The 27018-nt window shown below is 43.4% G+C and overlaps 1 protein-coding gene across 1 annotated transcript in view; it reads right to left on the bottom strand.

Moving 5' to 3' along the window:
- Positions 1-27018, bottom strand: part of LOC120020282 (metabotropic glutamate receptor 4-like) — a 229727-nt gene that overhangs the window by 101427 nt on the left and 101282 nt on the right. Inside the window, exon 4 of the mRNA XM_038963839.1 lies at positions 24436-24652. Coding sequence (XP_038819767.1) covers positions 24436-24652 — 217 coding nt within the window. The remainder of the gene's footprint in view (positions 1-24435; positions 24653-27018) is intronic.

The following is a 27018-nucleotide window of genomic DNA, read 5'->3' as shown; positions in this document are numbered from 1 at the left end:
TTTTTCCAACAATTGTTTACAGACAGATTATTTCACTTATAATTCACTATATCACAATTCCAGTGTGTCAGAAGTTTACATACACTAAGTTGCCTGTGCCTTTAAACAGCTTGGAAAATTCCAGAAAATGATGTCATGGCTTTAGAAGCTTCTGATAGGCTAATTGACATCATTGGAGTCAATTGGAGGTGTACCTGTGGATGTATTTCAAGGCCTACCTTCAAATTCAGTGCCTCTTTGCTTGACATCATTGGAAAATCTAAAGAAATCAGCCAAGGCCTAAGAAAAAAGATTGTAGACCTCCACAAGTCTGGTTCATCCTTGGGAGCAATTTCCAAATGCCTGAAGGTACCACATTCATCTGAAACAAACAATAGTAAGCAAGTATAAACACCGCGTGACCACACAGGCGTCATACCGCTTAGGAAGGTGACGCATTCTGTCTCCTAGAGATGAACGTACTTTGGTGCAAAAAGTGCAAATCAATCCCTTTACAACAGCAAAGGACCTTGCGAAGATGCTGGAGGAAACAGTTACAAAAGTATCTATATCCACAGTAAAACGAGTCCTATATCGACATTACCTGAAAGGCCGCTCAGCAAGGAAGAAGCCACTGCTCCAAAACCACCATAATAAAGCCAGACTAAAGTTTGCAACTGCTCATGAGGACAATTATCGTACTTTTTGGAGAAATGTCTTCTGGTCTGATGAAACAAAAATAGAACTGTTTGGCCATAATGACCATTGTTATGTTTGGAGGAAAAAGGGGGATGCTTGCAAGCCAAAGAACACCATCCCAACCGTGAAGCACGGGGGTGGCAGCATCATGTTGTGGGGGTGCTTTCCTGCAGGAGGGGCTGGTGCACTTCACAAAATAGATGGCATCATGAGGCAGGAAAATTATGTGGATATATTGAAGCAACATCTCAAGACATCAGTCAGGAAGTTAAAGCTTGGTCGTAAATGGGTCTTCCAAATGGACATTGACCCCAAGCATACTTCCAAAGTTGTGGCAAAATGGCTTAAGCACAACAAAGTCAAGGTATTGGAGTGGCCATCACAAAGTCCTGACCTCAATCCCATAGAAAATTTATGGGCAGAATTGAAAAAGTGTGTGCGAGCCAGGAGGCCTAGAAACCTGACTCAGTTACACCAGCTCTGTCATGAGGAATGGGCCAAAATTCACCCAACTTATTGTGGGAAGCTTGTGGAAGGCTACCCGAAACGTTTGACCCATGTTAAACAATTTAAAGGCAATGCTACCAAATACTAATTGGGTGTATGTAAACTTCTGACCCACTGGGAATGTGATGAAAGAAATAAAGCTGAAATAAATCATTCTCTCTACTATTATTCTGACATTTCACATTCTTAAAATAAAGTGGTGATCCTAACTGACCTAAGACAGGGAATTTTTATTCGGATTAAATGTCAGGAATTGTGAAAAACAGAGTTTAAATGTATTTGGCTAAGGTGTATGTAAACTTCCCACTTCCACTGTATCACGGTGGCAAGGCATATGAACTAACAGGTTAAAGAGCAAACAATACAATTATCACAACACAGGTTGTAATACAACTTTTTTTTCTGTTATCCCCAGTGAGTTCTACCCATGCAATGCTACTGGAGTACTGAAAGCAATAGTTTCCATATCCATTCTCAATAGCCTGTTAGTTGTGAGGTGCTAATAACAAAAACATTGACATTTCTCCAATCAATTTTTTTTTTCTTCACAGTAGGCTATGTTGTTAAATATTCTATATTGCAAAGATAAGCCTGTCTGACTCAGACACTATTGCTGCTGCCAACAGCCATTAAACATAGCTGACTCCAAGGCCTATTTGTCTATTTTGTGTTTGCAGTAGGCAGTATCATTTGCCTAATGAGTTGCAGATTGCCAATTGTCAGTTGCAGTTCAAATAGTCCATGAAGAAGGCCATTAGTATTGATTTAGACATTTAGATAGATCATTTTATCTAACAAACTACTAATAAATCATGCATTAGTTGATGCACCTTTTGAAATGAAAATGCAATTTCAGAAATTGTTTCTGTAATGTAGTTTGATTTGATTACATCCAGCGCTGCTGCAACTCTTCCGTACAGATAGGGCTCGTGGATTACTGTTGTTAACAAGTCATATTACTACCTAGAGCAAGGATAACAATAGCTGCATACCCGGAGACTACTCTCAAAGGGATATTATTATATTTTCATAATTTGGGTGCATTTAAAAAGGCAACAAATAGGATACGTAAGGTATTCATGTAAGATTTTCCATAATGTGTGACGGGAATGTTATTTCAGAGTTAGAAAGGATCTTGGAAGATGGCACTGTTCTGTGCCAGCTTTATCAAAAGTGTTGTCTAAATCGGGTCCCAGAAGAGAATTCATAGAAGAGTGCACACATTGTTCAGCTCCCAGTTCCACAATAAAAGAGAACTTGACAGGGGACTCCAGGCCAACCAAAACATGGATAACAAATGAGTGCATCATTCGTATTGGCTTGGGCTAAATTACTTTCTAGAGTCTGTGCAGCAGGCTCTATGGCATAGAGTAATGAGCTATGCTACTTTATGTGTACGGCTTGGACTGTGGGTACTGCGTCAGGCTGATCCTCTTAAAAAATGAATTTAATGAATTGCAATGCAGAGAAACCAACAGAATATCAAAAACACAAATTGCACCAAACATCTCTCCAAACTGAGCGTCTTGTTAGGTAGTGTCAGACCAAGGCCTCTTTGTCGTGCTCTGAAAGTGAAGGAGAGAGAAAGAAGATAGAGGGGAGGGATCAGTCAGAGCTCTTTGTGAGGCCAGTCATGTCTTGACTCCTCGCTCCTCGACACAGTTGACCCAAACATAGTAATCTGGGATTAAGCTCCAGACCATGTAGAACAGGCCGTGTCAATCAGGACTGCACCTCCTACATGACTGTTGGTCATGAGTGGAGGAGGTGGAGGAGTCATGCTAAAGTGGGGATAATCCCTGAAACAGTTATGGTACCACAGGGCCAAGCCCAGGTCCTTCAACTCTAATGGGATAGGGAAAAGCACTGAAAAGCAAATGGGGAGGAGATAAACTGAGCGGAGCGCCCTCTTCAACAAGCCAAATTCATTAGCCTCGCCTTTTTATTCCGCAGACAGTGAAACATGATAATTCTCTTATCATTCTATTATTTCTGCAGCTTTTAGCTTCTCTTTGTCCTCCTGATATAATGGAGTTCATGTCATCACTCTGCATTGACAGCAGTGGAGGCTGCTAAGGGGAGGACGGCTAATAATATTGTCTGGAACGGAGCGAATGGAATGGCATCAAACACATGGAAACCATGTTTGATGTATTTGATACAATTCCACTGATTTCACTCCAGCCATTACCACAAGCTCGTCCTCCCCAATTAAGGTGCCACCAACCTCCTGTGATTCACACTGAATCAGAGTCTATGGTTGGCCGCTCATGCTGTTTTTTTCCCTTTCTATTCTTCAACTTACATCCTTGATAACTCTGGTCTATCATTAAGGAGGCAACCAGCATTATTGAGTATAGACCTGTTACACAACAGAGTTGAGCACAATGCAGTCGGACATCTCTGAATACCTCGCAATTAGGGGTATTGTGTATATATATATATATATACACAATATACACAATGAAAGCATTCCACAGGGATGCTGGCCCATGTTGACTCCAATGCTTACCACAGTTGTGTCAAGTTGGCTGGATGTCCCTTTGGGTGGTGGCCCATTCTTGATACACACGGGAAACTGTTGAGCGTGAAAAACCCAGTAGCGTTGCAGTTATATATATATATATATATATATATATATATATATATATATATATATATACTGAGTGAACAAAACATTAAGGACACCTTCCTAATACTGAGTTGAACGCCCCGTTCAAAGGCAGTTAAATCTTTCACCCTTAGAATGGCACACATACAGAATCCATGTCTCAACTGTTTCAAGGCTTAACAATCCTTTAACCTGCTGCCTCCCCTTCATCTGACTGAAGTGGATTTAACAAGTGACATCAATAAGGGAGCATAGCTTTCACCTGATCAGTCCATGTCATGGAAAGAGAAGACGTCCTTAATGTTTTGTACACTTTGAACGGGGTATGGTAGTAGGCATGAGGTGCACGGTTTGTATCAAAAACTGCAACGCTACTGGGTTTTTCACGCTCAACAGTTTCCCGTGTGTATCAAGAATGGGCCACCACCCAAAGGGACATCCAGCCAACTTGACACAACTGTGGTAAGCATTGGAGTCAACATGGGCCAGCATCCCTGTGGAATGCTTTCAACCCTTTGTAGAGTCCATGCCCTGACAAATTGAGAATGTTTGGAGGGCAAAGGGGGTGCAATTCAATATCAGTATGTTCCTAATGTTTGGTATACTCAGTGTATAAAATATTGCTAGCAGCCACAGAACAAATTTTAAATGACATACCTACTGTAGAAAAGAGGAGAATATCTTTCTAATAACTTTATTTCTCAACTACTAACATTGAGCCAATTACACTCACTGGAGCCAATTACACTCACTGGAGCCAATTACACTCACTGGAGCCAATTACACTCACTGGAGCCAATTACACTCACTGGAGCCAATTACACTCACTGGAGCCAATTACACTCCCTGGAGCCAATTACACTCACTGGAGCCAATTACACTCACTGGAGCCAATTACACTCACTGGAGCCAATTACACTCACTGGAGCCAATTACACTCACTGGAGCCAATTACACTCACTGGAGCCAATTACACCATCCGCCAAAAAAAAACATCCACCAAATCTATTCACTTTAAAATAATGATTACTTCTCCTTGCCATTATCATTCACCTGATAAGACAAGACGTGAAAATTTGCTAACGTATGATGAGGGTTGCTGGGTCTCCGATTTGTCTGGGAGGGGGTCCCTGGACAAGAAAAGGTTGAAGACCCCTCCTGCTCTAAATAAGGCATTGAATGGTGGTGGTGATGCCCAGAGGATGCTTGACCACACGATGTGCACTGCAATGCCATTGTGAATGATTTGAGCTCTTAGTATTTATCTCATTTATCTCATAGACACCAATGTGTTACTGCGAAGATCTTACATGTACTATCTTACTGCGAAGATCAAACATGTTGCAGTCCCCCAGTTAGGAGTATGGGGATTGTTGCCCACAGGAAATGGGTTATCATGATGTCTGACCAATTGAAGTGAACCAAACACCAGTTGGTGGACTAACGTTTTGCCTTAAGGCGTTTTCCATGGTCATTTATGGCACTGTTAGTAAATTGTGCACTATTAGTCCCTAACTCTAATGACGAATTCATGAAAATGCTATTGGGCTTGGAGAGAGAGAGTTGTGCAAAACGCTGCCAGATTTTAGACTATGACCCATGCTAGATCATTTGTGTATCCTGGCAGCCTTATCACATAATTGATGCCATGTATTTGTTGATTGTTTCTTTCTTTGGGGGGGGGGGGGGTGAATTTAAGCCGCCAGATCATTGCTGAGAAAATCTGAGAAAAATGTTCACCTAGATGATTGATATGGGATTGAGGGCCACAGGAGCTGGAGCATTGCCTAAATGCAAGTGAGTGTTTTTCTCTTGGTGCCAGCTTGGTGCCAAGCCATTAATAAACCCAGAAAATGATGATAGCTGCTGTATTGATTTCAGTTGCATGCCCTCCGTTCAACTAGCCCTCACTTTAACACTTTGCCTCAGTAAACACAAACTTTAAAATGATCGCCGGTGTTTTTCAAATATTTTGACAAGAGCAAAGTGTAAGGTCTTGAAGATTGACGGTATTCTTTGAGGTATTCATCCTACAGTAGGGTCTTGTTTGACCACTCATTGACTAATACAGACCTTCCTGCAAATTTACCTTTGGTTCTTTTCACTAGCAAGATAGTACCCTTATCTACCCAATATTTCCTTATAGGACAGTACACTGATCATTTCTCTAATCACTCCTCCTAGCTTCCCCTCTTTGCTATGGTAACGTCCTGCCAAAATCGATTCCAAAGTGCCAAGTCGCACAATGTTAGATGACTCTGAAAGTTAGAACTTTTTCTGTTTCTGCAACTTTCAACTCTCTCATTTAGCAACCCCTCTCCCTGTCCTTTTTTAGAAGGTTCTGTTCGGCACATTGTCACTGGTAAGGGGAATTACACGCCCTGAGTCAAAGTGACATTATGTCAGAATTGTACCCTGTGATTCCTGCCAGACTCAATCACTCTTGCCACGCGCCTCATTCAAAATTAAACTGGAAACACTCTTGCAGAACCTCCATAACTTAAAGACTCCAGCATAATGTGTCCAATAACACTTAAATACTTGAACTCCAGCCAAGCCAGGCGTTCAGATGAATTTTGCAGAGAAAGTTACATACCTTTCTAGCCACTTGCTACTTCTTCGACGGAATTTTGATATTGGCAAAGAGAACAGGAGAAATGCGCTCAACTTTTAAACAGCAACAAACAAATTCATGTTAATTTTCCCCTCGTGCCACTAAAATATCTGAAATAGCTACGCCGGTATCTCTTTCTGTACCGGCAGAAAGCACAACATTTTATAATGCTGCAACAGACTCCTGCTGCTTGTCTAGGAGACTGATAGATAGCAACACATTGTCATGAAGCAGCGAGAGGTCCACTCTTTATGTGAATCTGTTGTAGCTGAAACAGTCCCACATAAAAAAAACGAGACTGTGATGCGTAAAGCCAAAGGGGCACAATCAGAAATGCCTGGGTGCCAAGTTGGCTGCAGCTCCTCACAGCTAGCCTAACAGAAGGATGATGATGATAGCTGGGAAAGAAACAGGAAAGTATTCCATCAACACATTGTTGAATGCTTAGCATCTTGTTTGATCCTGTTTTGAGGAAAAAGTAAACAATCTACCATGACTGCTTTTGTTGTGATGCTGAAATCCATCAATTTCTAATCCATCAACAGTGAATAGAATACTGCATATGTAAAAATAATTAGTCTTTTCTTGCAGGTTCATCATTTTCACAATTGTTTAGAATTTGAGTGCAGGGTTCTTCCAATGAAGGTGAAAGTGGGAATCCTTAAAGACAGCTCTAAACTAAAGCTGTTTATTTCTCTACCCCTCATTCAATCAATCCTCACTGTTGAGCCCCGAGTTCAAACGTCAGCCCGACCTCATCAGCACTAATAGGCCAATCGCAATACTATTTGTATCTCAGTGTGCAACCTATTACCTTATGGAAATCTTATTCATGAAGCAGCATTAAATTCCTTCCAAATCCAGTTTCCGTAATTAAGGTTTGAGTGATTTCTTATAGCTGTGTTGGAAGATTGCTCATCCACCAAGTTGTTTTGTGGCACCAGGCTACAATCTATCCTATGTGTCACATGTGACAGCAGCCTGTCTACCACGTCTCCCTCTCGTCTCCTTGCTGGCTCCCCCGTCTCCACCATTCTCCCCGCTGCCCCCCCTCCCCCGCTGTCTCCCCCGTCTCCCCATGTCCCTCTTCCATGCTATTTCCAAATTGACCCTTCAAGGTCCTCATGCAGAAACAAAATTACATTTGTGCCCCATTACAAGAAGCCTGGGGATTTTGAAAATAGTTGGAAATGTCTGACAGTGGTGAACACTGCAGAATAATTATTATGTAAATTTGCCAAGCGGTCAGGTTCCCATTGTTGCGAGGGGCCAAGGACTCACATCAGGGTCTCTTAGTGAAGGTGTGAGCCATTTGCTTGTGACAATACCGCTGTTGATTCACTTCTCTCCAGATAGGCTACTGGGGACACTGATTCATGTGCTCAACCATAATGGGTTTCAGGTGTTCAACCATAATGGGCTTCAGGTGTTCAACCATAATGGGCTACAGGTGTTCAACCATAATGGGCTTCAGGTGTTCAACCATAATGGGCTTCAGGTGTTCAACCATAATGGGTTTCAGGTGTTCAACCATAATGGGCTTCAGGTGTTCAACCATAATGGGCTACAGGTGTTCAACCATAATGGGTTTCAGGTGTTCAACCATAATGGGCTTCAGGTGTTCAACCATAATGGGCTTCAGGTGTTCAACCATAATGGGCTTCAGGTGTTCAACCATAATGGGTTTCAGGTGTTCAACCATAATGGGCTTCAGGTGTTCAACCATAATGGGCTTCAGGTGTTCAACCATAATGGGCTTCAGGTGTTCAACCATAATGGGCTTCAGGTGTTCAACCATAATGGGCTTCAGGTGTTCAACCATAATGGGCTTCAGGTGTTCAACCATAATGGGCTACAGGTGTTCAACCATAATGGGCTTCAGGTGTTCAACCATAATGGGCTTCAGGTGTTCAACCATAATGGGATTCAGGTGTTCAACCATAATGGGCTTCAGGTGTTCAACCATAATGGGTTTCAGGTGTTCAACCATAATGGGCTTCAGGTGTTCAACCATAATGGGCTTCAGGTGTTCAACCATAATGGGCTTCAGGTGTTCAACCATAATGGGTTTCAGGTGTTCAACCATAATGTGCTTCAGGTGTTCAACCATAATGGGTTTCAGGTGTTCAACCATAATGGGCTTCAGGTGTTCAACCATAATGGGATTCAGGTGTTCAACCATAATGGGATTCAGGTGCTCACATTAATTCCTTTTGGGTTTTGCTGCACAATGAGGTCCTGATAGATAGTTTGACTTGTTTTTCCTCCACTTAACAGGGGCTTTCATCCAGCCATACCTGATAAAGAGGAGATTGGGAATGTATGGTTATGGGTATGGCAGTAGTACTTATTTTTCTATTCTAGACATTTTTGTGACGTATTTTTCATAATCCATTGAGGCCACTTGTTGCACCCGTCTCAGACCTTCAAAGCCCACTCACAATATAGTGGAGGTTTTGTCACACAGTGTGTGTGTGTGTGTGTGTGTGTGTGTGTGTGTGTGTGTGTGTGTGTGTGTGTGTGTGTGTGTGTGTGTGTGTGTGTGTGTGTGTGTGTGTGGAAGTAGATGCAGAATTTATCTTCACCCTGTAGGGATTATGCAGCAGGGTTAGGGTCAATCCCATTTCAATTTATTCCATTCAGGAGATGCATTGACATTCAATTCATGAATGGGAAAAAATGCCATTTATCTTCAAAAAGGGGTTTTTCAAAGCATGAATAGAATTTGAATTCCCTTCCTGTAGTGACAGAACGGAATTGGAATGGAATTGATCCCAGACCTTGTTGTGTACTGTAGACAAAGGATCTGTGTTCCAAGGTAATTCATGGCTATTCTGTGGGAGTTTGTATCGTGCGCCATCCCCTCCTATAGGGAAAGCAACAGAGGATGTGTGTATGTCCTCTTCAACTTCTCAGCACTGAGAACATGTTGTTAATGTTGAATTACCATTTAAACAACCCAACTGAAACAAACTAAGTTATTGTAAGGACTCAAACCAGTCCAATTTTGGGAGAAGTATTAACTATTAACGTTAGAACCTCTGGCAGTGTTCAGGCTGTATAGTAATTACATTTTCCACCAGTCAAGACCACTGTAAGAATTTCAATAACTTCACTTTTACGCAAACTCGCGGACTTCAATGGACATCATCTTTACATTTAGTTAATAGTATATTCTCAGATCAAATGTACAGTAGTATTTCTGTAGAATTAGGGAATATTACAGAATATTATGTTAGTATTATAGAATATTACATCATTTACTAAATGACACAAAAGATACAGATATCCTTTAAGTATTTCAGTTACTTAATGTAAAAAAAGTTTAATAATAATACAAATAATATCTGAATTGTCCTGCTTGATTTTAACGATATGAAGTCGATTAGTGTACGCTCTAAATCTGATCCCGTTTACAAAAGTGCTCTATATTTGTTCTAATGAGAAGCAGTTGGAACCGTAGAATTGTAATCCAGATTAGCTGCATGAGTTGATCAATTTCCATAATCTTCTGATTCTGTTTCACAAAAACCCTTTCCTTTCTTAATGAGTTATTATTGCAATGGAAAACATTTAGTCACTTCCGCCTACAAACCACCCACCCACAAAGACGTGCGCATGCATCCATACTGTACAAACAGAAACGGACGCACACACACGCTCTACTCCAATTCTTGTTTCCATTCTCATTGTCCCAGTGGCCGGGATGTTTCAGAGTCGTATCACCATTCCATGTATGGATTGTCCAATTATCTCATACATTTTCGACCCTTTAATATGTTTCATTTTCTGCTCTTCCCCTCCAAATTGATTGCCTCTCCTGTTGGTAAATGCAATTTGGTAACCACAAATCGAATCAAAACTGCATTCCTGGGCACACGATGGAGCAGCCGAGTGATTGGGTGCCCACTTAATGTTGATCTCTCCCACAGCCAGCCAGACTACCAACCAGCCACAGCCTATTTTCATCTCTTAATTTTCCCAAAAATTATAGTCATATATTAGCTGATGCTGACGCTGACGCTGACGCTGACGCTAACCTTATCTATAGTGATTCACAACCTATTTTGTGGCCAATTTGTGCAGCCTCCTCACAGTACTTCAGGATAAATTGACCATTCTTTCTTCACCCAAACTTTCTCTGAGGATTTCCCCATGTAGAACAAACTGTTACTTTATTGTTCTATTGCTGTTGATTTAATCAGTCATTCCAAATCTACAGTACCGATCAAAAGTTTGGACACACCTACTCATTCAAGGATATTTCTTAATTTTTACAATTTTCTACATTGAATAATAATGGTGAAGACATCAAAACTATGAAATTACACATATGGAATCATGTATTAACTTAAAAATGGTTAAACAAACCAAAATATATTTTATATTTGAGATTCTCCAAAGTAGTCACACCTTGCTTTGACAACTTTGCACATTCTTGGCATTCTCTCAACCAGCTTCATGAGGAATGCTTTTCCAACAGTCTTAAAGTAGTTCCCACATATTCTGAGCACATGTTGGCTGCTTTTCCTTCACTTTGCCGTCCAACTCATCCCAAACCATCTCAATTGGGTTGAGGTCGTGTAACGATGTTCGTCTGAGGAAGAAGGAGTAGACCAAAGCGCAGCGTGGTACGTGTTCATGATGTTTTAATATAGCCTGAACACTGAAACAAAAAACAAAAGTGGAACAAAACGCAACAGTTCTGTCAGGCACTCACACAAAACAGAAAACATAGAACACACAACATAGAATGCCCACCCCAACTCACGCCCTGACCAAACCAAAAATAGAGACATAAAAAGGATCTCTAAGGTCAGGGCGTGACAGTACCCCCCCCCAAAAGGTGCGGACTCCGGCCGCAAAACCTAAAGCTATAGGGGAGGGTCTGGGTGGGCATCTATCCGCGGTGGCGGCTCTGGCGCGAGACGTGGACCCCGCTCCACCTTAGGCTTGGCCCACTTAGGTGGCGCCTCTGGCAGCTCCGGACAGGAGGGCGACTCTGGCAGCTCCGGACAGGAGGGCGACTCTGGCAGCTCCGGACAGGAGGGCGACTCTGGCAGCTCCGGACAGGAGGGAGACTCTGGCAGCTACGGACTGGGGATCGTCGCTGGAGGCTCCGGACTGGGGATCGTCGCTGGAGGCTCCAGACTGGGGATCGATGCTGGAGGCTCCGGACTGGGGATCCTCACTGGAGTGGAGAGACACACAGGAGGCTTTGTGCCATGGATCATCACTTGAGGCTTCATACCATGGATCATCACTGGAGGCTTCTTGCCATGGATCATCACTGGAGGGTTTGTGCCATGGATCATCACTAGAGGCTTCGTGCCATGGATCATCACTGGAGGCTTCTTGCCATGGATCATCACTGGAGGCTTTGTGCCATGGATCATCACTGGAGGCTTCGTGCCATGGATCATCACTGGAGGCTTCTTGCCATGGATCATCACCGGAGGTTTCGTGCCATGGATCATCACTGGAGGCTTCGTGCCATGGATCATCACTGGAGGCTTTGTGCCATGGATCATCACTGGAGGCTTCTTGCCATGGATCATCACTGGAGGCTTCGTGCCATGGATCATCACTGGAGGCTTCATGCCATGGATCATCACTGGAGGCTTCTTGCCATGGATCATCACTGGAGGCTTCGTGCCATGGATCACCACTGGAGTAGAGACACACACAGGAGGCCTGGCTCTGGGAGAAGGCACAGGACTCACCAGGCTGGGGAGACATGCAGGAGGGTTAGGACTTAGCACAGGCACAGGACTCCCCAGGCTGGGGAGACATGCAGAAGGCCTTGGCCGAGACACCGGATACACTGGGCCGTGGAGGCGCACTGGCGGTCTCGAGAGCAGAGCTAGCACAACTCGTCCTGGCTGGATCCCCCCTGTAGCCCGGCAAGTGCGGGGAGCTGGAACAGGCCGCACAGGGCTGTGCTGGCGAACCGGGGACACCGTGCGTAGGGCTGGCGCAGGATAACCCGGACCGAGGAGACGCACTGGAGGCCTGGAGAGCAGGGCTGGCACACTCCGTCCTGGCTCGATGCCCACCCTAGCCCGGCCGATGCGAGGAGCTGGGATATAGCGCACCGGGCTAAGAACACGTACTGGAGACACCGTGCGCTCCATCGCATAACGCGGTGCCTGACCAGTACGACGCTCGCCACGGTAAGCACGGGGAGTTGGCTCAGGTCTCCTACCTGACTCCTTCAATGCCCTCGTGTGCCTCCCCCCCAAAAAATTCTGGGGCTGCCTCTCGTGCACGTTTCCTCGAGCCAACTCCTCGTAGCGTCGCCGCTCCGCTTTAGCTGCCTCCAGCTCCTCTTTAGGACGGCGATACTCTCCCGGCTGTGCCCAGGGTCCCTTGCCGTCCAAGATTTCCTCCCATTCCAGTCCATTCCACCACGCTGCTTGGTCCTTTGGTGGTGGGTAGTTCTGTAACGATGTTCGTCTGAGGAAGAAGGAGTAGACCAAAGCGCAGCGTGGTACGTGTTCATGATGTTTTAATATAGCCTGAACACTGAAACAAAAAACAAAAGTGGAACAAAACGCAACAGTTCTGTCAGGCACTCACACAAAACAGAAAACATAGAACACACAACATAGAATGCCCACCCCAACTCACGCCCTGACCAAACCAAAAATAGAGACATAAAAAGGATCTCTAAGGTCAGGGCGTGACAGTACCCCCCCCCAAAAGGTGCGGACTCCGGCCGCAAAACCTAAAGCTATAGGGGAGGGTCTGGGTGGGCATCTATCCGCGGTGGCGGCTCTGGCGCGAGACGTGGACCCCGCTCCACCTTAGGCTTGGCCCACTTAGGTGGCGCCTCTGGCAGCTCCGGACAGGAGGGCGACTCTGGCAGCTCCGGACAGGAGGGCGACTCTGGCAGCTCCGGACAGGAGGGCGACTCTGGCAGCTCCGGACAGGAGGGAGACTCTGGCAGCTACGGACTGGGGATCGTCGCTGGAGGCTCCGGACTGGGGATCGTCGCTGGAGGCTCCAGACTGGGGATCGATGCTGGAGGCTCCGGACTGGGGATCCTCACTGGAGTGGAGAGACACACAGGAGGCTTTGTGCCATGGATCATCACTGGAGGCTTCGTGCCATGGATCATCACTTGAGGCTTCATACCATGGATCATCACTGGAGGCTTCTTGCCATGGATCATCACTGGAGGGTTTGTGCCATGGATCATCACTAGAGGCTTCGTGCCATGGATCATCACTGGAGGCTTCTTGCCATGGATCATCACTGGAGGCTTTGTGCCATGGATCATCACTGGAGGCTTCGTGCCATGGATCATCACTGGAGGCTTCTTGCCATGGATCATCACCGGAGGTTTCGTGCCATGGATCATCACTGGAGGCTTCGTGCCATGGATCATCACTGGAGGCTTTGTGCCATGGATCATCACTGGAGGCTTCTTGCCATGGATCATCACTGGAGGCTTCGTGCCATGGATCATCACTGGAGGCTTCATGCCATGGATCATCACTGGAGGCTTCTTGCCATGGATCATCACTGGAGGCTTCGTGCCATGGATCACCACTGGAGTAGAGACACACACAGGAGGCCTGGCTCTGGGAGAAGGCACAGGACTCACCAGGCTGGGGAGACATGCAGGAGGGTTAGGACTTAGCACAGGCACAGGACTCCCCAGGCTGGGGAGACATGCAGAAGGCCTTGGCCGAGACACCGGATACACTGGGCCGTGGAGGCGCACTGGCGGTCTCGAGAGCAGAGCTAGCACAACTCGTCCTGGCTGGATCCCCCCTGTAGCCCGGCAAGTGCGGGGAGCTGGAACAGGCCGCACAGGGCTGTGCTGGCGAACCGGGGACACCGTGCGTAGGGCTGGCGCAGGATAACCCGGACCGAGGAGACGCACTGGAGGCCTGGAGAGCAGGGCTGGCACACTCCGTCCTGGCTCGATGCCCACCCTAGCCCGGCCGATGCGAGGAGCTGGGATATAGCGCACCGGGCTAAGAACACGTACTGGAGACACCGTGCGCTCCATCGCATAACGCGGTGCCTGACCAGTACGACGCTCGCCACGGTAAGCACGGGGAGTTGGCTCAGGTCTCCTACCTGACTCCTTCAATGCCCTCGTGTGCCTCCCCCCCAAAAAATTCTGGGGCTGCCTCTCGTGCACGTTTCCTCGAGCCAACTCCTCGTAGCGTCGCCGCTCCGCTTTAGCTGCCTCCAGCTCCTCTTTAGGACGGCGATACTCTCCCGGCTGTGCCCAGGGTCCCTTGCCGTCCAAGATTTCCTCCCATTCCAGTCCATTCCACCACGCTGCTTGGTCCTTTGGTGGTGGGTAGTTCTGTAACGATGTTCGTCTGAGGAAGAAGGAGTAGACCAAAGCACAGCGTGGTACGTGTTCATGATGTTTTAATATAGCCTGAACACTGAAACAAAAAACAAAAGTGGAACAAAACGCAACAGTTCTGTCAGGCACTCACACAAAACAGAAAACATAGAACACACAACATAGAATGCCCACCCCAACTCACACCCTGACCAAACCAAAAATAGAGACATAAAAAGGATCTCTAAGGTCAGGGCGTGACAGGTCGGGTGATTGCGGAGGTCAGGTCATCTGATGCAGCAATCCATCACTCGCCTCCTTGGTCAAATAGCCCTTACACAGCCTGGAGGTGTGTTGGTTCATTGTCCTGTTAAAAAAACAAATGATAGTAAACCAGATGGGATGGCGTATCGCTGCAGAATGCTGTTGTAGCCATGCCGGTTAAGTGTACCTTGAATTCTAAATAAATCTCAGACAGTGTCACCAGCACAGCACACCATCACAACTCCTCCTCCATGCTTCACGGTGGGAACCACACATGCGCAGATCATCCGTTCGCCTGCGTCTCATAAAGAAATGGCGGTTGGAACCCAAAATCTCAAATTTGGACTCATCAGACCAAACGACAGATTTCCACAGGTCAAATGTCCATTGCTTGTGTTTCTTGGCCCAAGCAAGTATCTTCTTCTTATTGGTGTCCTTTAGTAGTGGTTTCTTTGCAGCAATTTGACCACGAAGGCCTGATTTACGCAGTCTGCTCTGAACAGTTAATGTTGAGATGTGTCTGTTACTTGAACTCTGTGAAGCATTTATTTGGGCTGAAATCTGAGGTGCAGTTAACTCTAATGAACTTATCCTCTGCAACAGAGGTATCTCTGGGGCTTCCTTTCCTGTGGCAGCCCTCATGAGAGCCAGTTTCATCAAAGCGCTTGAATGTTTTTTGCGACTGCACTTGAAGAAACTTACAAAGTTCTTGAGATTTTCCGGATTGACTTACCTTCATGTCATGATGGACTGTCGTTTCTCTTAGCTTATTTGAGCTTTTCTTGCCATAACATGGACTTGGTTATTTTACAAAATAGTGCTATCTTCTGTATACCACCACTACATTGTCACAACACAACTGATTGGCTCAAATGCATTAAGAAGGATAGAAATTCCACAAACTAACTTTTAACAAGGCACACCTGTTAATTGTTAAATTAACTTTTAAATGCATTCCAGGTGACAGCCTCATGAAGCTGGTTGAGAGAATACCAAGAGTTTGCAAAGCTGTCATCAAGGCAAAGGGTGGCTACTTTGAACAATCTCACATATATTTTGATTTGTTTAAACTTTTTTGGTTACTACATGATTCCATATGTGTTATTTCATAGTTTTGGTGTCTTGACTATTATTCTACAATTTAGAAAATAGTAAAAATAAAGAAAAACCATGGAATGAGTAGGTGTGTCCGAAAGTTTGAATTGTACTGTACATCTACAAACATTAATGACTTATACTAATGTCAGTATCAGGTTTGTGGTAAATTTCTTTTAAATTCCAGACAATTCAGAACTCAAACCAAACTCCAAATTCTTCTCATTGAAAAGCATTAAAGATAATTGGAATTGAGTCTGCCTCCTCAATTGACTGGAAATTCAATTGAATTGACCCCAACACTGGTAAGTTTAGTCAAAACAGAGTACAAAACAATCACACTTGTCCAGCTACTTGGCTTCTACTGTGCCTCTACCGGCATGTCATAATCTCTCTAGACACAGTCATTCACATTCATAGAGATGCCTGAGAGGCACGGTCATTCCCTGTGCCATAGAGATGCCTGAGAGGCACGGTCATTCCCTGTGTCATAGAGATGCCTGAGAAGCACGGTCATTCCCTGTGTCATAGACATGCCTGAGAGACACGGTCAGGGTGGCTGTTCTGTCCGTCTGGCCCAATTTAAGAACAGGCATGTAATTGTCTAAATGAATTACAACAGGACACATCTGGAGGGTTAGGCAGACAATAGTGTAATGTCTGACCGTAAATGAAGACATAAATGACCATAGCATCGGGTTTTTATTTTTTATTTAACCTTTATTTAACTAGGGTGAATGGTTGTGAGTAAAAGGTCATATGGAACATCTGCTGCTATCTGTTGTATGGATTTATAGTGGATTAGGTTACAGACTGCCTTGATAGTTAGCTGCAGACTCTGATGTTCCTATCTGTTGTATGGATTTATGGTGGATTAGATTACAGACTGTCTCGTTGGGTGATTTGTCTTCTAGGGAGATATGAGGTGTTCAGTTTATGTGATTTTCTTTTATCATATTCATTGTTTACCGATTGTCATTCAATGGGCAGTTCTGAGTAAATTTTATGTGAATACAATCCCTACAGTATAATTAAAAATCCCCATATTGACCTCTATCAAAGTTTCAGTTGCTTATTAATGTTTCTATATACATTCTGAAAATGTTCTGAAAGAACCCTGGGCACAACGTTTGATTCTGCACACAAGTTAGCTATTTAGGCCCCTTGCTTTTTTCAATTTTACTAACGACATGCCACTGACTTTGAGTAAAGCCAGAGATTCTACTGTACGTATGCGGATGACTCAACACTATACACGTCAACTACTACAGCGACTGAAATGACTGCAACACTCAACAAAGAGCTGCAGTTAGTTTCAGAGTGGGTGGCAAGGAATAAGATATCCCTAAATATTTCTAAAACTAAAAGCATTGTATTTGGAAAAAAACACTCACTAAACCCTAAACCTCAACTAAATCTTGTAATAAATAATGTGGAAATTGAGCAAGTTGAAATGACTAAACTGCTTGGAGTAACATTAGATTGTAAACTGTCATTTACATTTACATTTAAGTCATTTAGCAGACGCTCTTATCCAGAGCGACTTACAAATTGGTGCATTCACCTTATGATATCCGTCATGGTCAAAGCATATTGATGCAGTAGTAGCTAAGATGGGGAGAAGTCTGTCTTTAATAAAGCAATGCTCTGCCTTAACAACACTATCAACAAGGCAGGTCCTATAGGCCCTAGTTTTGTTGACTACTGTTCAGTCGTGTGGTCAGGTGCCACAAAAAATTACTTAGGAAAATTGCAATTGGCTCAGAACACGGCAGCATTGCTGGTCCTTGGATGTACACAGAGAGCTAATATTAATAATATGCATGTCATTCTCTTCTGGCTGAAAGTGGAGGAGAGATTGACTTCATCACTACTTTTATTTATGAGAGGTATTGACATGTTGAATGCAGCGAGCTGTCTGTCTAAACTACTGACACACTGCTCGGACACCCATGCATACCCCACAAGACATGCCACAAGAGGTCTCTTCACAGTGCCCAAGTCCAGAACAGACTATGGGAGGGACACAGAACTACATAGAGCCATGACTACATGGAACTCTATTCCACATCAAGTAACTGACGCAAGCAGTAAAATTAGATTTAAAAAACAGATAAAAAAACACCTTATGGAACAGCAGGGACTGTGAAGCAACACACACACAAACACAAACACAGACACACACACACACACACACACACACACACACACACACACACACACACACACACACACACACACACACACACACACACACACACACACACACACACACACACACACACACACAGACACACGATACATACACATGGATTTAGTACTGTAGATATGTGGTAGTGGTGGAGTAGGGGTCGAGGGCACACAGTGTGTTGTGAAATCTGTGAATGTATTGTAATGTTTTAAAACTGTATAAACTGCCTTATTGTTGCTGGACCCCAGGAAGAGTAGCTGCTGCTTTGGAAGCAGCTAATGGGGATCCATAATAAATACAAATACACATGCAGACAGTGACTCCGTCAGGAGAGTTTCTCATGTTGATGTCAGACAACCTAATGGCTTGCTGGAATCTCGTTAGGGTCTTTATTGACATTGTGTTTCATTAACTTGATAGATGACATCTCTTAAGGCATGGTTCCACAGTAGTCAACAGCTCTGCGTCAAAGAGTCTAGTCTGCGGTCAAAGATGGCTCTCAACAGGTTTGTCCCTAATAGCCTACAGTTTACTACCACTGCCATGCCCTGCCTGTGTCACAACATGTTTGCATTCTATACATTTATTATATAATAAAAGCCTCTTAACAGCACCCCTCAATGACCCCCGCCACACACACACACACACACACACACACACACACACACACACACACACACACACACACACACACACACACACACACACACACACACACACACACACACACACACACACACACACACACACACACACACACACGCACACACACAGTGTTCTGCTCACTCTCTTGGCACATGATCCAGCTCAAGTCCATATGGGAAGTGATTTAGAAGAACCTCTGACTGACCTTTATAAAGGTTCATACTTAGTTGAAAAGAAACAGACTTTGTTCAGAGTGAGATGTATCTAAAATGTATCATCTATAGTTTCTATGAGATAATTATCCTTTAATGTATATGATCAGAAAGGTCTGCCAAAAGCCCCATGTACATGGGGATTAGTTTCTTAAGCAAAAGACTCTCATCCATATCCCTGCCCCCAACTCCAGGGATACCTCTAATCATTGCGCCTGTCCTCATACAATGTTTTCCCAGCAGCATGTGATGGCTACTACACATACGGGGACATAATAGTCTGATTAACAGCCCTTGCAGTGCACAAAATTGCAAAGTTCACTTCAGAAGGGATGACACTTAATCCAAAACAAGTTTGGAATACTTAATCTCTCAGTTGCATCGCAGGAATCACAAATACTGTGTCCATTTCAATCTCCATGGATTATTTCAGCCTTGTCGTGGCCGTCATAAAAATAGGTTTTCATATACATTCCACTACACGTAGTCGGCAGTGATTGGTGGGTTGGGTGATTTAAAGTTTAGTCAAGGGGATGAGAATGCTAGTAGGGTAAATTGATGATGGGTACCTAAGGCCAAGTCTGTCTCAGTCCACCGCTGCCTGCCCAGCCAAGTGCAAGCCAGGGACAGGGACAGTCAGGGACATGACTAGGCCACCCCAAGGTCTCCTACATTTAATTTCCGTTCTGCTTAGTCAATCAAGTACGGTGACTCTCCTTGGAGGGACTGGGAGAGACTGACGGATTGGTGTGGAGGGGTAGAGAGGGAGACTGGAGGAGAGGAGATGTGATGTGAGGAGGGAGACCGAGAGAGAGACTGGAGGTGAGAAAGTGGTGGGGCTGGAGAAAGAAAGAAAGAAAGAAAGAAAGAAAGAAAGAAAGAGAGAGAGAGAGAGAGAGAGAGAGCTCTTAAATTGACTAATGACAGTCACTTTTCACTCGCGCTTCTTTTTATTGTTTTTATTGTAGTGATAAAAATGGTTTTGTGTCTAGCTTTTAATGTGTCATCTGTGTTACTATAGACATCCTTATTTATTTCTGTGGATGTTGAGCAGAACAATGTCTACACCTGTATACTGGATTCTGCCAACCAAGCCAGCTTGTATGAACAACATTTTAGGCTTGATTGACAGAGATAAATGGCCAAGGGATTCCAACACAAAACTTAATCAACCTTTTTTGCTCAATAGTCATGACACAATCCTATAATTTCAGAGCAATTCTTCGCACAGAGAACAACATTGCACAGGTGTGACAGCTAGCCATAGTGAAAGGTACTGTTGCTATAAAATCTTTCATGAATATGCTAAACCTACAGTATGTAAAACCCATTAGGCTACCTTATTGATGTATTACGTAAAGCGTCTTCTTTGGGTTCTAGAAAAGCACTTTGTATATGCAATGTATTATAATGTTAATATAATACCATAATATACCTGTAATTCATTAGCATAATGTAGGCTACCTTATACTCAATCACATACTGTATCTGCAATTGGTTAAATACCTGGTTTTGGTGTAGTGAAATGCCTGTGTTAGGACACACCAATGTATCTTATTGCCTGCTCCATTGTTCGCACTCCTCGAATTAAACCTAGTTTATTGGTTCTGACTCCTTCTGTTTCTAATTCTTGAGGGAACTACGTTTCTCTACTACACTGTCCCAGAGATATCCAGATGATCTCTGTTTTCTGTGTTAATGGACTGTAGGGAAACAATAAAGCTTGTAGAACTTACAGAGCTTGTACTGTGGCAGTTGAAAGTTGAATATAAAATGTCGTACCTCGACAAGTGTTGTTGCTGTGCACAAGTGACAAAACGCTAATTTAATATTCAACTTACTGACAGTTAGCTTTTGTAAACAGGTGGCTATGTGCAATGCTGTCAGAGTTGTTTGTTACCGCCTACTTGAATGCAGAAATACACCCACATGTCTAGGAAAAGGCCTATAGAGAGCTTTTATGTTTCGGGTTTTGATGATCGAGTTGGTAAGAGAGTATTGGCAGATTGTGTAATGCATTGCAAAGTTTGTCAACAAGCACACCCCTGAATCAGAATTTCTTGACAACTGTAAGGCAAGAACAATGGCCAAATGTAAAGTAGGTGTAGGCCATATTTAATTCATACTGTCGCCTATTTCTGACTCATCATAGAGTGAGGTTGGTGTGATTGACTTCAACACTTAACCTCAACACTCTCTTCGTGCTTTTGAGACTGATGTGTTGATTTCAACACTTAGCCTCAACACTCTCTTCGTGCTTTTGAGACTGATGTGATTGACTACAACACTTAACCTCAACACTCTTACATGCTGGCCACACCAAAATAAATACATTTAAACATACATGTTATTCAATTATTACAACCACACCGCTCTCGCGCGCCAACAAGCATCTGTGTTGCCAAGGACTAAAATAGAAGTCAGTTCTATTTGTGACGCTGATCGCGGTGCAAGTCCTGCATCTCCCATCTCCTCATTGGTTTATATAGAAGGAGATACCCATGTGCCATCTCCTCATAGGTTATACCCACGTGGGTGATTGAAAGATGAACTGAGTTTGGTCAGTTGTCGTAGTAACTATGAGATGCCAATCACCATATAATGTCCAAAGAAGAAAAAGCCTGGAAGGAGGAGAGATTACTAGAAACGATTCAGTTGACCGTTTTATGTGTGGATTAATTGTTGGAGTAGAGGAATTTGTGCATTTCAGGTAAAATAACAACTCACTGTTTATATCCCAGAACAAATTAGCTAGCAACAGCAAGCTAGCTAAATAGGACACATTAGCTAGCAACTGCAAGCAAGCTAGCTAAATTGCCATAAATGTTTAATGGTTTTCGACCTGTCCCCAAATTAGTATAATTGGTTCAGAGTTTGTTTTGATATTTTAACCTGCATGTCGTGATTGCGTTTGGTGTGTGGGGACAAAATCATGATAGCGCACGCTCGCAGATGGTTTGGGTACGGTGTTAGTGCTTTTGAGGCTGATGTGATTGATTTCAACACTTAATTTAACCTCAACACTCTCTTAGTGCTTTTGAGGCTGATGTGGGTGACTTCAACACTTAACCTCAACACTCTCTTAGTGCTTTTGAGGCTAATGTGGTTGATTTCAATACTTGACTTCAACACTCTTAGTGCTTTTGAGGCTGATGTGGTTGACTTCAACACTTTATTTATTTATTTATTTTACCTTTGTTTAACCAGGTAGGCAAGTTGAGAACAAGTTCTCATTTACAACTACGGCCTGGCCAAGATAAAGCAAAGCAGTTCGACACATACAACAACACAGAGTTACACATGGAGTAAAACAAACATACGGTCAATAATACAGTACAAAAACAAGTCTATATACAATGTGAGCAAATGAGGTGAGATAAGAGAGGTAAAGGCAAAAAAAAGGTCACGGTGGCAAAGTAAATACAATATAGCAAGTCAAACACTGGAATGGTAGATTTGCAGTAGGTGAATGGGCACAGTAGAAATACTGGGGTGCAAGGGAGCAAAATAAATAAATACAGTAGGGGATGAGGTAATTGTTTGGGCTAATTATAGATGGGCTATGTACAGGTGCAGTGATCTGTGAGCTGCTCTGACAGCTGGTGTTTAAAGCTGGTGAGGGAGATAAGTGTTTCCAGTTCCAGAGATTTTTGTAGTTCGTTCCAGTCATTGGCAGCAGAGAACTGGAAGGAGAGGCGGCCAAAGGAGGAATTGGCCTGGGGATGACCAGTGAAATACACCTGCTGGAGTGTGTGCTACGGGTGGGTGCTGCTATGGTGACCAGCGAGCTGAGATAAGGCGGGACTTTACCTAGCAGGATCTTGTAGATGACCTGGAACCAGTGGGTTTGGCGACAAGTATGAAGCGAGGGCCAGCCAACGAGAGCGTACAGGTCGCAGTGGTGGGTAGTATATGGGGCTTTGGTGACAAAACGGATGGCACTTAACCTCAACACTCTCTTAGTGTTTTTGAGGCTGATGTGGTTTACTTCAAAACTTAACCTCAACACTCTCTTAGTGTTTTTGAGGCTGATGTGGTTTACTTCAAAACTTAACCTCAACACTCTCTTAGTGTTTTTGAGGCTGATGTGGTTTACTTCAAAACTTAACCTCAACACTCTCTTAGTGTTTTTGAGGCTGATGTGGTTTACTTCAAAACTTAACCTCAACACTCTCTTAGTGCTTTTGAGGCTGATGTGGTTTACTTCAAAACTTAACCTCAACACTCTCTTAGTGCTTTTGCAGTCGCATGTTGATAAAAAGAAGAGAATAAATCAGGCCGTTGTATAGGATCAAGGTGAAAGGGCACTTGACACCTAAGCTTCTCTAAAAAGAAAGAGAGAAGTGAACTAGGTGCTCACTTTCAGAATGTCGGAGTACAAGGAAGGGGTTCTCTAGATACTGAATAGCCCTGATCTACTCATTAATACACACACACACCAATTTCTGAGCTAATTTTAGTCATGTTGCATTCAAAACACCCTTGAGGCTATAAGTGGACCATGAGTTATTACAGACTTACAGTATTTATTTCTATATTGTGAGACCACATTCATACTATGCAACAGATTTATCTCTCTGGACAATTTGGTTGTGCACTTGATATTCAGCAAATCCCCTGGTAGCCAAAGATATACGTACCATATCACACATCAAGAATTGAATTCAATTAAATACTTATATTTCCAACCAACCATGGGGAATTGAAATGCAAAAGGAAGCCATGATGCATATCTCAAGTTTGGATTGAAGTTATATTTTCCATATGTCAATTTATTATTCCACCCACATTCAATGGTTTGTGAGAAGTGATATTGCACATGGTTCTATGGTGTAATGGTTAGCACTCAGGACTCTGAATCCTGAGATCTGAGTTCAAACCTTGATAGAAGCTATGGGTGCCAGGTAGCCTAGTGGTTAGAGTGTTGTGCCAGTAATTGAAGAAATTTGCTGGATCAAATCCCTGAGCTGACAAGAAAATAAAAAGTAATTAAATCTGTTGTTTTGCTCCCGAACAAGGCAGTTAACCCACTGTGTCCTGGTAGGCTGTCATTGTAAATAAGAATTTGTTCTTAACTGACTTGCCTAGTTAAATAAAGGTAATAAATAAATATCCTTGTATGTATTGGTGCAGGTCGCTGTTTTGGGTGAGATGTGTACAGCATATGGACTCCTACGTTCAGAAGACAAACCCAAGGAAAAAAGGTCAGCTCGACCACTAGGGGCCATCTTCTATTGCGTCATCCTCAGTTCATATGGCAAGAGGAATGATGAATGAACAGAACAAAAGCACAGAGAACCCACTAACCATCCTCTCGAGACTTCTGTATGAAGGCATCCACGCCGCTCTCTCCGTAGTTGCCCTCTGACGCCACGGTGGAGACGTAGTTCCAGCGCATGGCCTTGACGATGTCCACCATGGCCTGGGCCTGGTAGGTGTCTGGGGGCACCACGCGCGAGAAGAAGTCATAACGTGTGTTGTCGCTCAGCTCCGGGGCCGTGGAAGCGTAACTCACCTGGGGGATCTAAGGAGAGAGAGAAGAAGGGATGAGTTAACAGGGAGAAGAGGAGAAGAATTTGGGGGAGACAGGGGAGGGTGGGTGGATGACAGGGGAACAGCAAACAGTCAGTCTCAGGGGGACAGGAATGGTGATGGAACAGTTGGTAGAGCATGGTGCGTGCAATGCCAGCGTTGTGGGTTTGATTCCCACAGGGAACCAGTAAGAAAATGTATGCCCTCGTTGCTGTGGAAAGGAGTGTATACTAACTGACAAAAATGTACATCTTGAAGAAGTATTTTCCTGGCTGTGATGTAGTGGGTGACATGACGTTCTGTTCTAGTGGGGAACCATTATTTTAATGCAACAGCTTTCTTTCTCCACCACAGCTAGATGGTTCATTATCATTGGGCAGCAAGCTCAGAGGCACACACACTCTCTGGAAACACTCAATATTACATCTGACCCAATGCCATCCTGCTGCCAAGTTAGCACCCACCACAGATCCATACCAAAACAAATATCTGGGCTGGCAGTGGACTGACACAGACTCAGGATTGTGACTCCCTAACCATTGGCACCACATCCTCTCCAGACCCTTGTCATGTTTTACCAATGTTCAGTGTAAAACATTAGAAGACAGTTACCTTTGATAGTTCAACGGCCTTGTCGTTAGTGTGTTGTCCCTGAGAATGGAAGGTTGGGGATTCGATCCCTAGTTTATTAATACCAAAGACTCTAAAAAAAGGGGTGTACTTGTCCTCACGCTAGAGGACCAGGAGATGGGCCATTGTGGCTCAGACAAGGCTACTTACAGATGTAGGATCTTCATTTTGACCAGTTTCTCAAAGCAGGAAAATAATTAATTGTAATTACAGATGTTTTTGTATGAGTTTATATATTTTTAGTTATGACAAAACAAGGCTGACATTTTAAAGTGGACTTTTCATTTCAATCATGATGTTTTTACACAAATTTCCCTACCACTATTTTTAAAAGCAATGAAACAATTTAGTATGACACCAGTTCATCCATTTAAATCCTAAAACGACTCTCCATTTGCAGTCTCGCCATTTGAAATAGGACAAATATAGCACCCACCAAATAATAATAATAATTTGTTTCTCAGACAACACTTAGCTGTAATTTACCGGTAGCCATGGTCCTGGTTATTATTACGTTTTTTACTTTTCTATAATTTCTCTATTTTAATTATCTCTGCATTGTTGGGAAGGGCCATTAAGTAAGCATTTCACTGTTTGTCTAGACCTGTTGTTTACGAAGCATGTGACGAATACAATTGGATTCGATTTGGTCAGTAGCTTTTACTGTTGTCAATTTACGTTGAGCTGAGGCTAAGAGACAGTATGTAGCCTACGTTTTATTTTATTTTTCTATTTTTATTGAACCCTTATTTTACCAGGTAAGTTGACTGAGAACACATTGTCATTTACAGCAATGACCATGCTTCAGTTGTTAGAGAGCAGTGTAGCCTGCTCCATGCAGTAGTTGTGTCTTTGGCATCGTTAAAGTGAAGACTTATTTTATCAAATCAATTCTCTGTAATTATTATTATGTGATTAAACTAATCATGTAAATGTAATTAACTAGGAAGTCAGGGCACCAAGGAAAATCTTCAGATTACAAAGTAAAAATTTTCCTAATATAACTTTTCAGATATTTTAATATCTGATCAATTAGTCTTCTAATTAATTAATCATTCTTTACCTCACGTTAGTCTCATTCGGAACGTCGTAAATCATTGGTTATCTGCACAAACCCAGTCTTTCCTATAAATCATCCATACATCAATTGTCTTAATCATTTATTTACTAACTAACTAAATATTCACAGAAATGCATAACAAACAAAGTAGATATGGTTACAAGGAAATGATAGGGGATGTGCCCTAGTGGGCTAAACCGATATGACGGTTTGGTAGACAAAGGGACTGAGAAGGGCGCGAAAGACAAAAGACACTACACAGTTGATAATTATAATACTTGAAATGCTAATCCTTTGCACATGAACGCTCACTCATTTGGGAATAATTGCAATCAATATATATATTTATGCTCAGTGTGTCGTTATGATCTCTGTTAGAATCGTCCGTCTTTCTGTTGGAAAGGTCATCTGAACTTCTCTTTGCGTCCCTGGAGTCTTCGTCGTTAGAATGGATACTTCAGAGTTCCATTCAGAAATGTTCTTATAGAATAGATGTTTTGGCGGTTGTCGGTCTTCGCATTCAATGGTACATAATTCCTAGCTGCAGACTATCAATTAGTATAGAAGATTTGCTCTTATTCTGTCGGTATCGATAGTCTCAGAGTTTAACCACGTGGTATAGTTAAGAATTCAGGAACCATTACAACCTTAGCTTGTCCTGAGGTTTT

The sequence above is a fragment of the Salvelinus namaycush genome, chromosome 2 (genome assembly GCF_016432855.1).
Source record: "Salvelinus namaycush isolate Seneca chromosome 2, SaNama_1.0, whole genome shotgun sequence".
Lineage (NCBI taxonomy): Eukaryota > Metazoa > Chordata > Actinopteri > Salmoniformes > Salmonidae > Salvelinus > Salvelinus namaycush.
The sequence above is the reverse complement of the archived record's forward strand: the minus strand, read 5'-3'. Positions and strand labels throughout refer to the sequence as shown.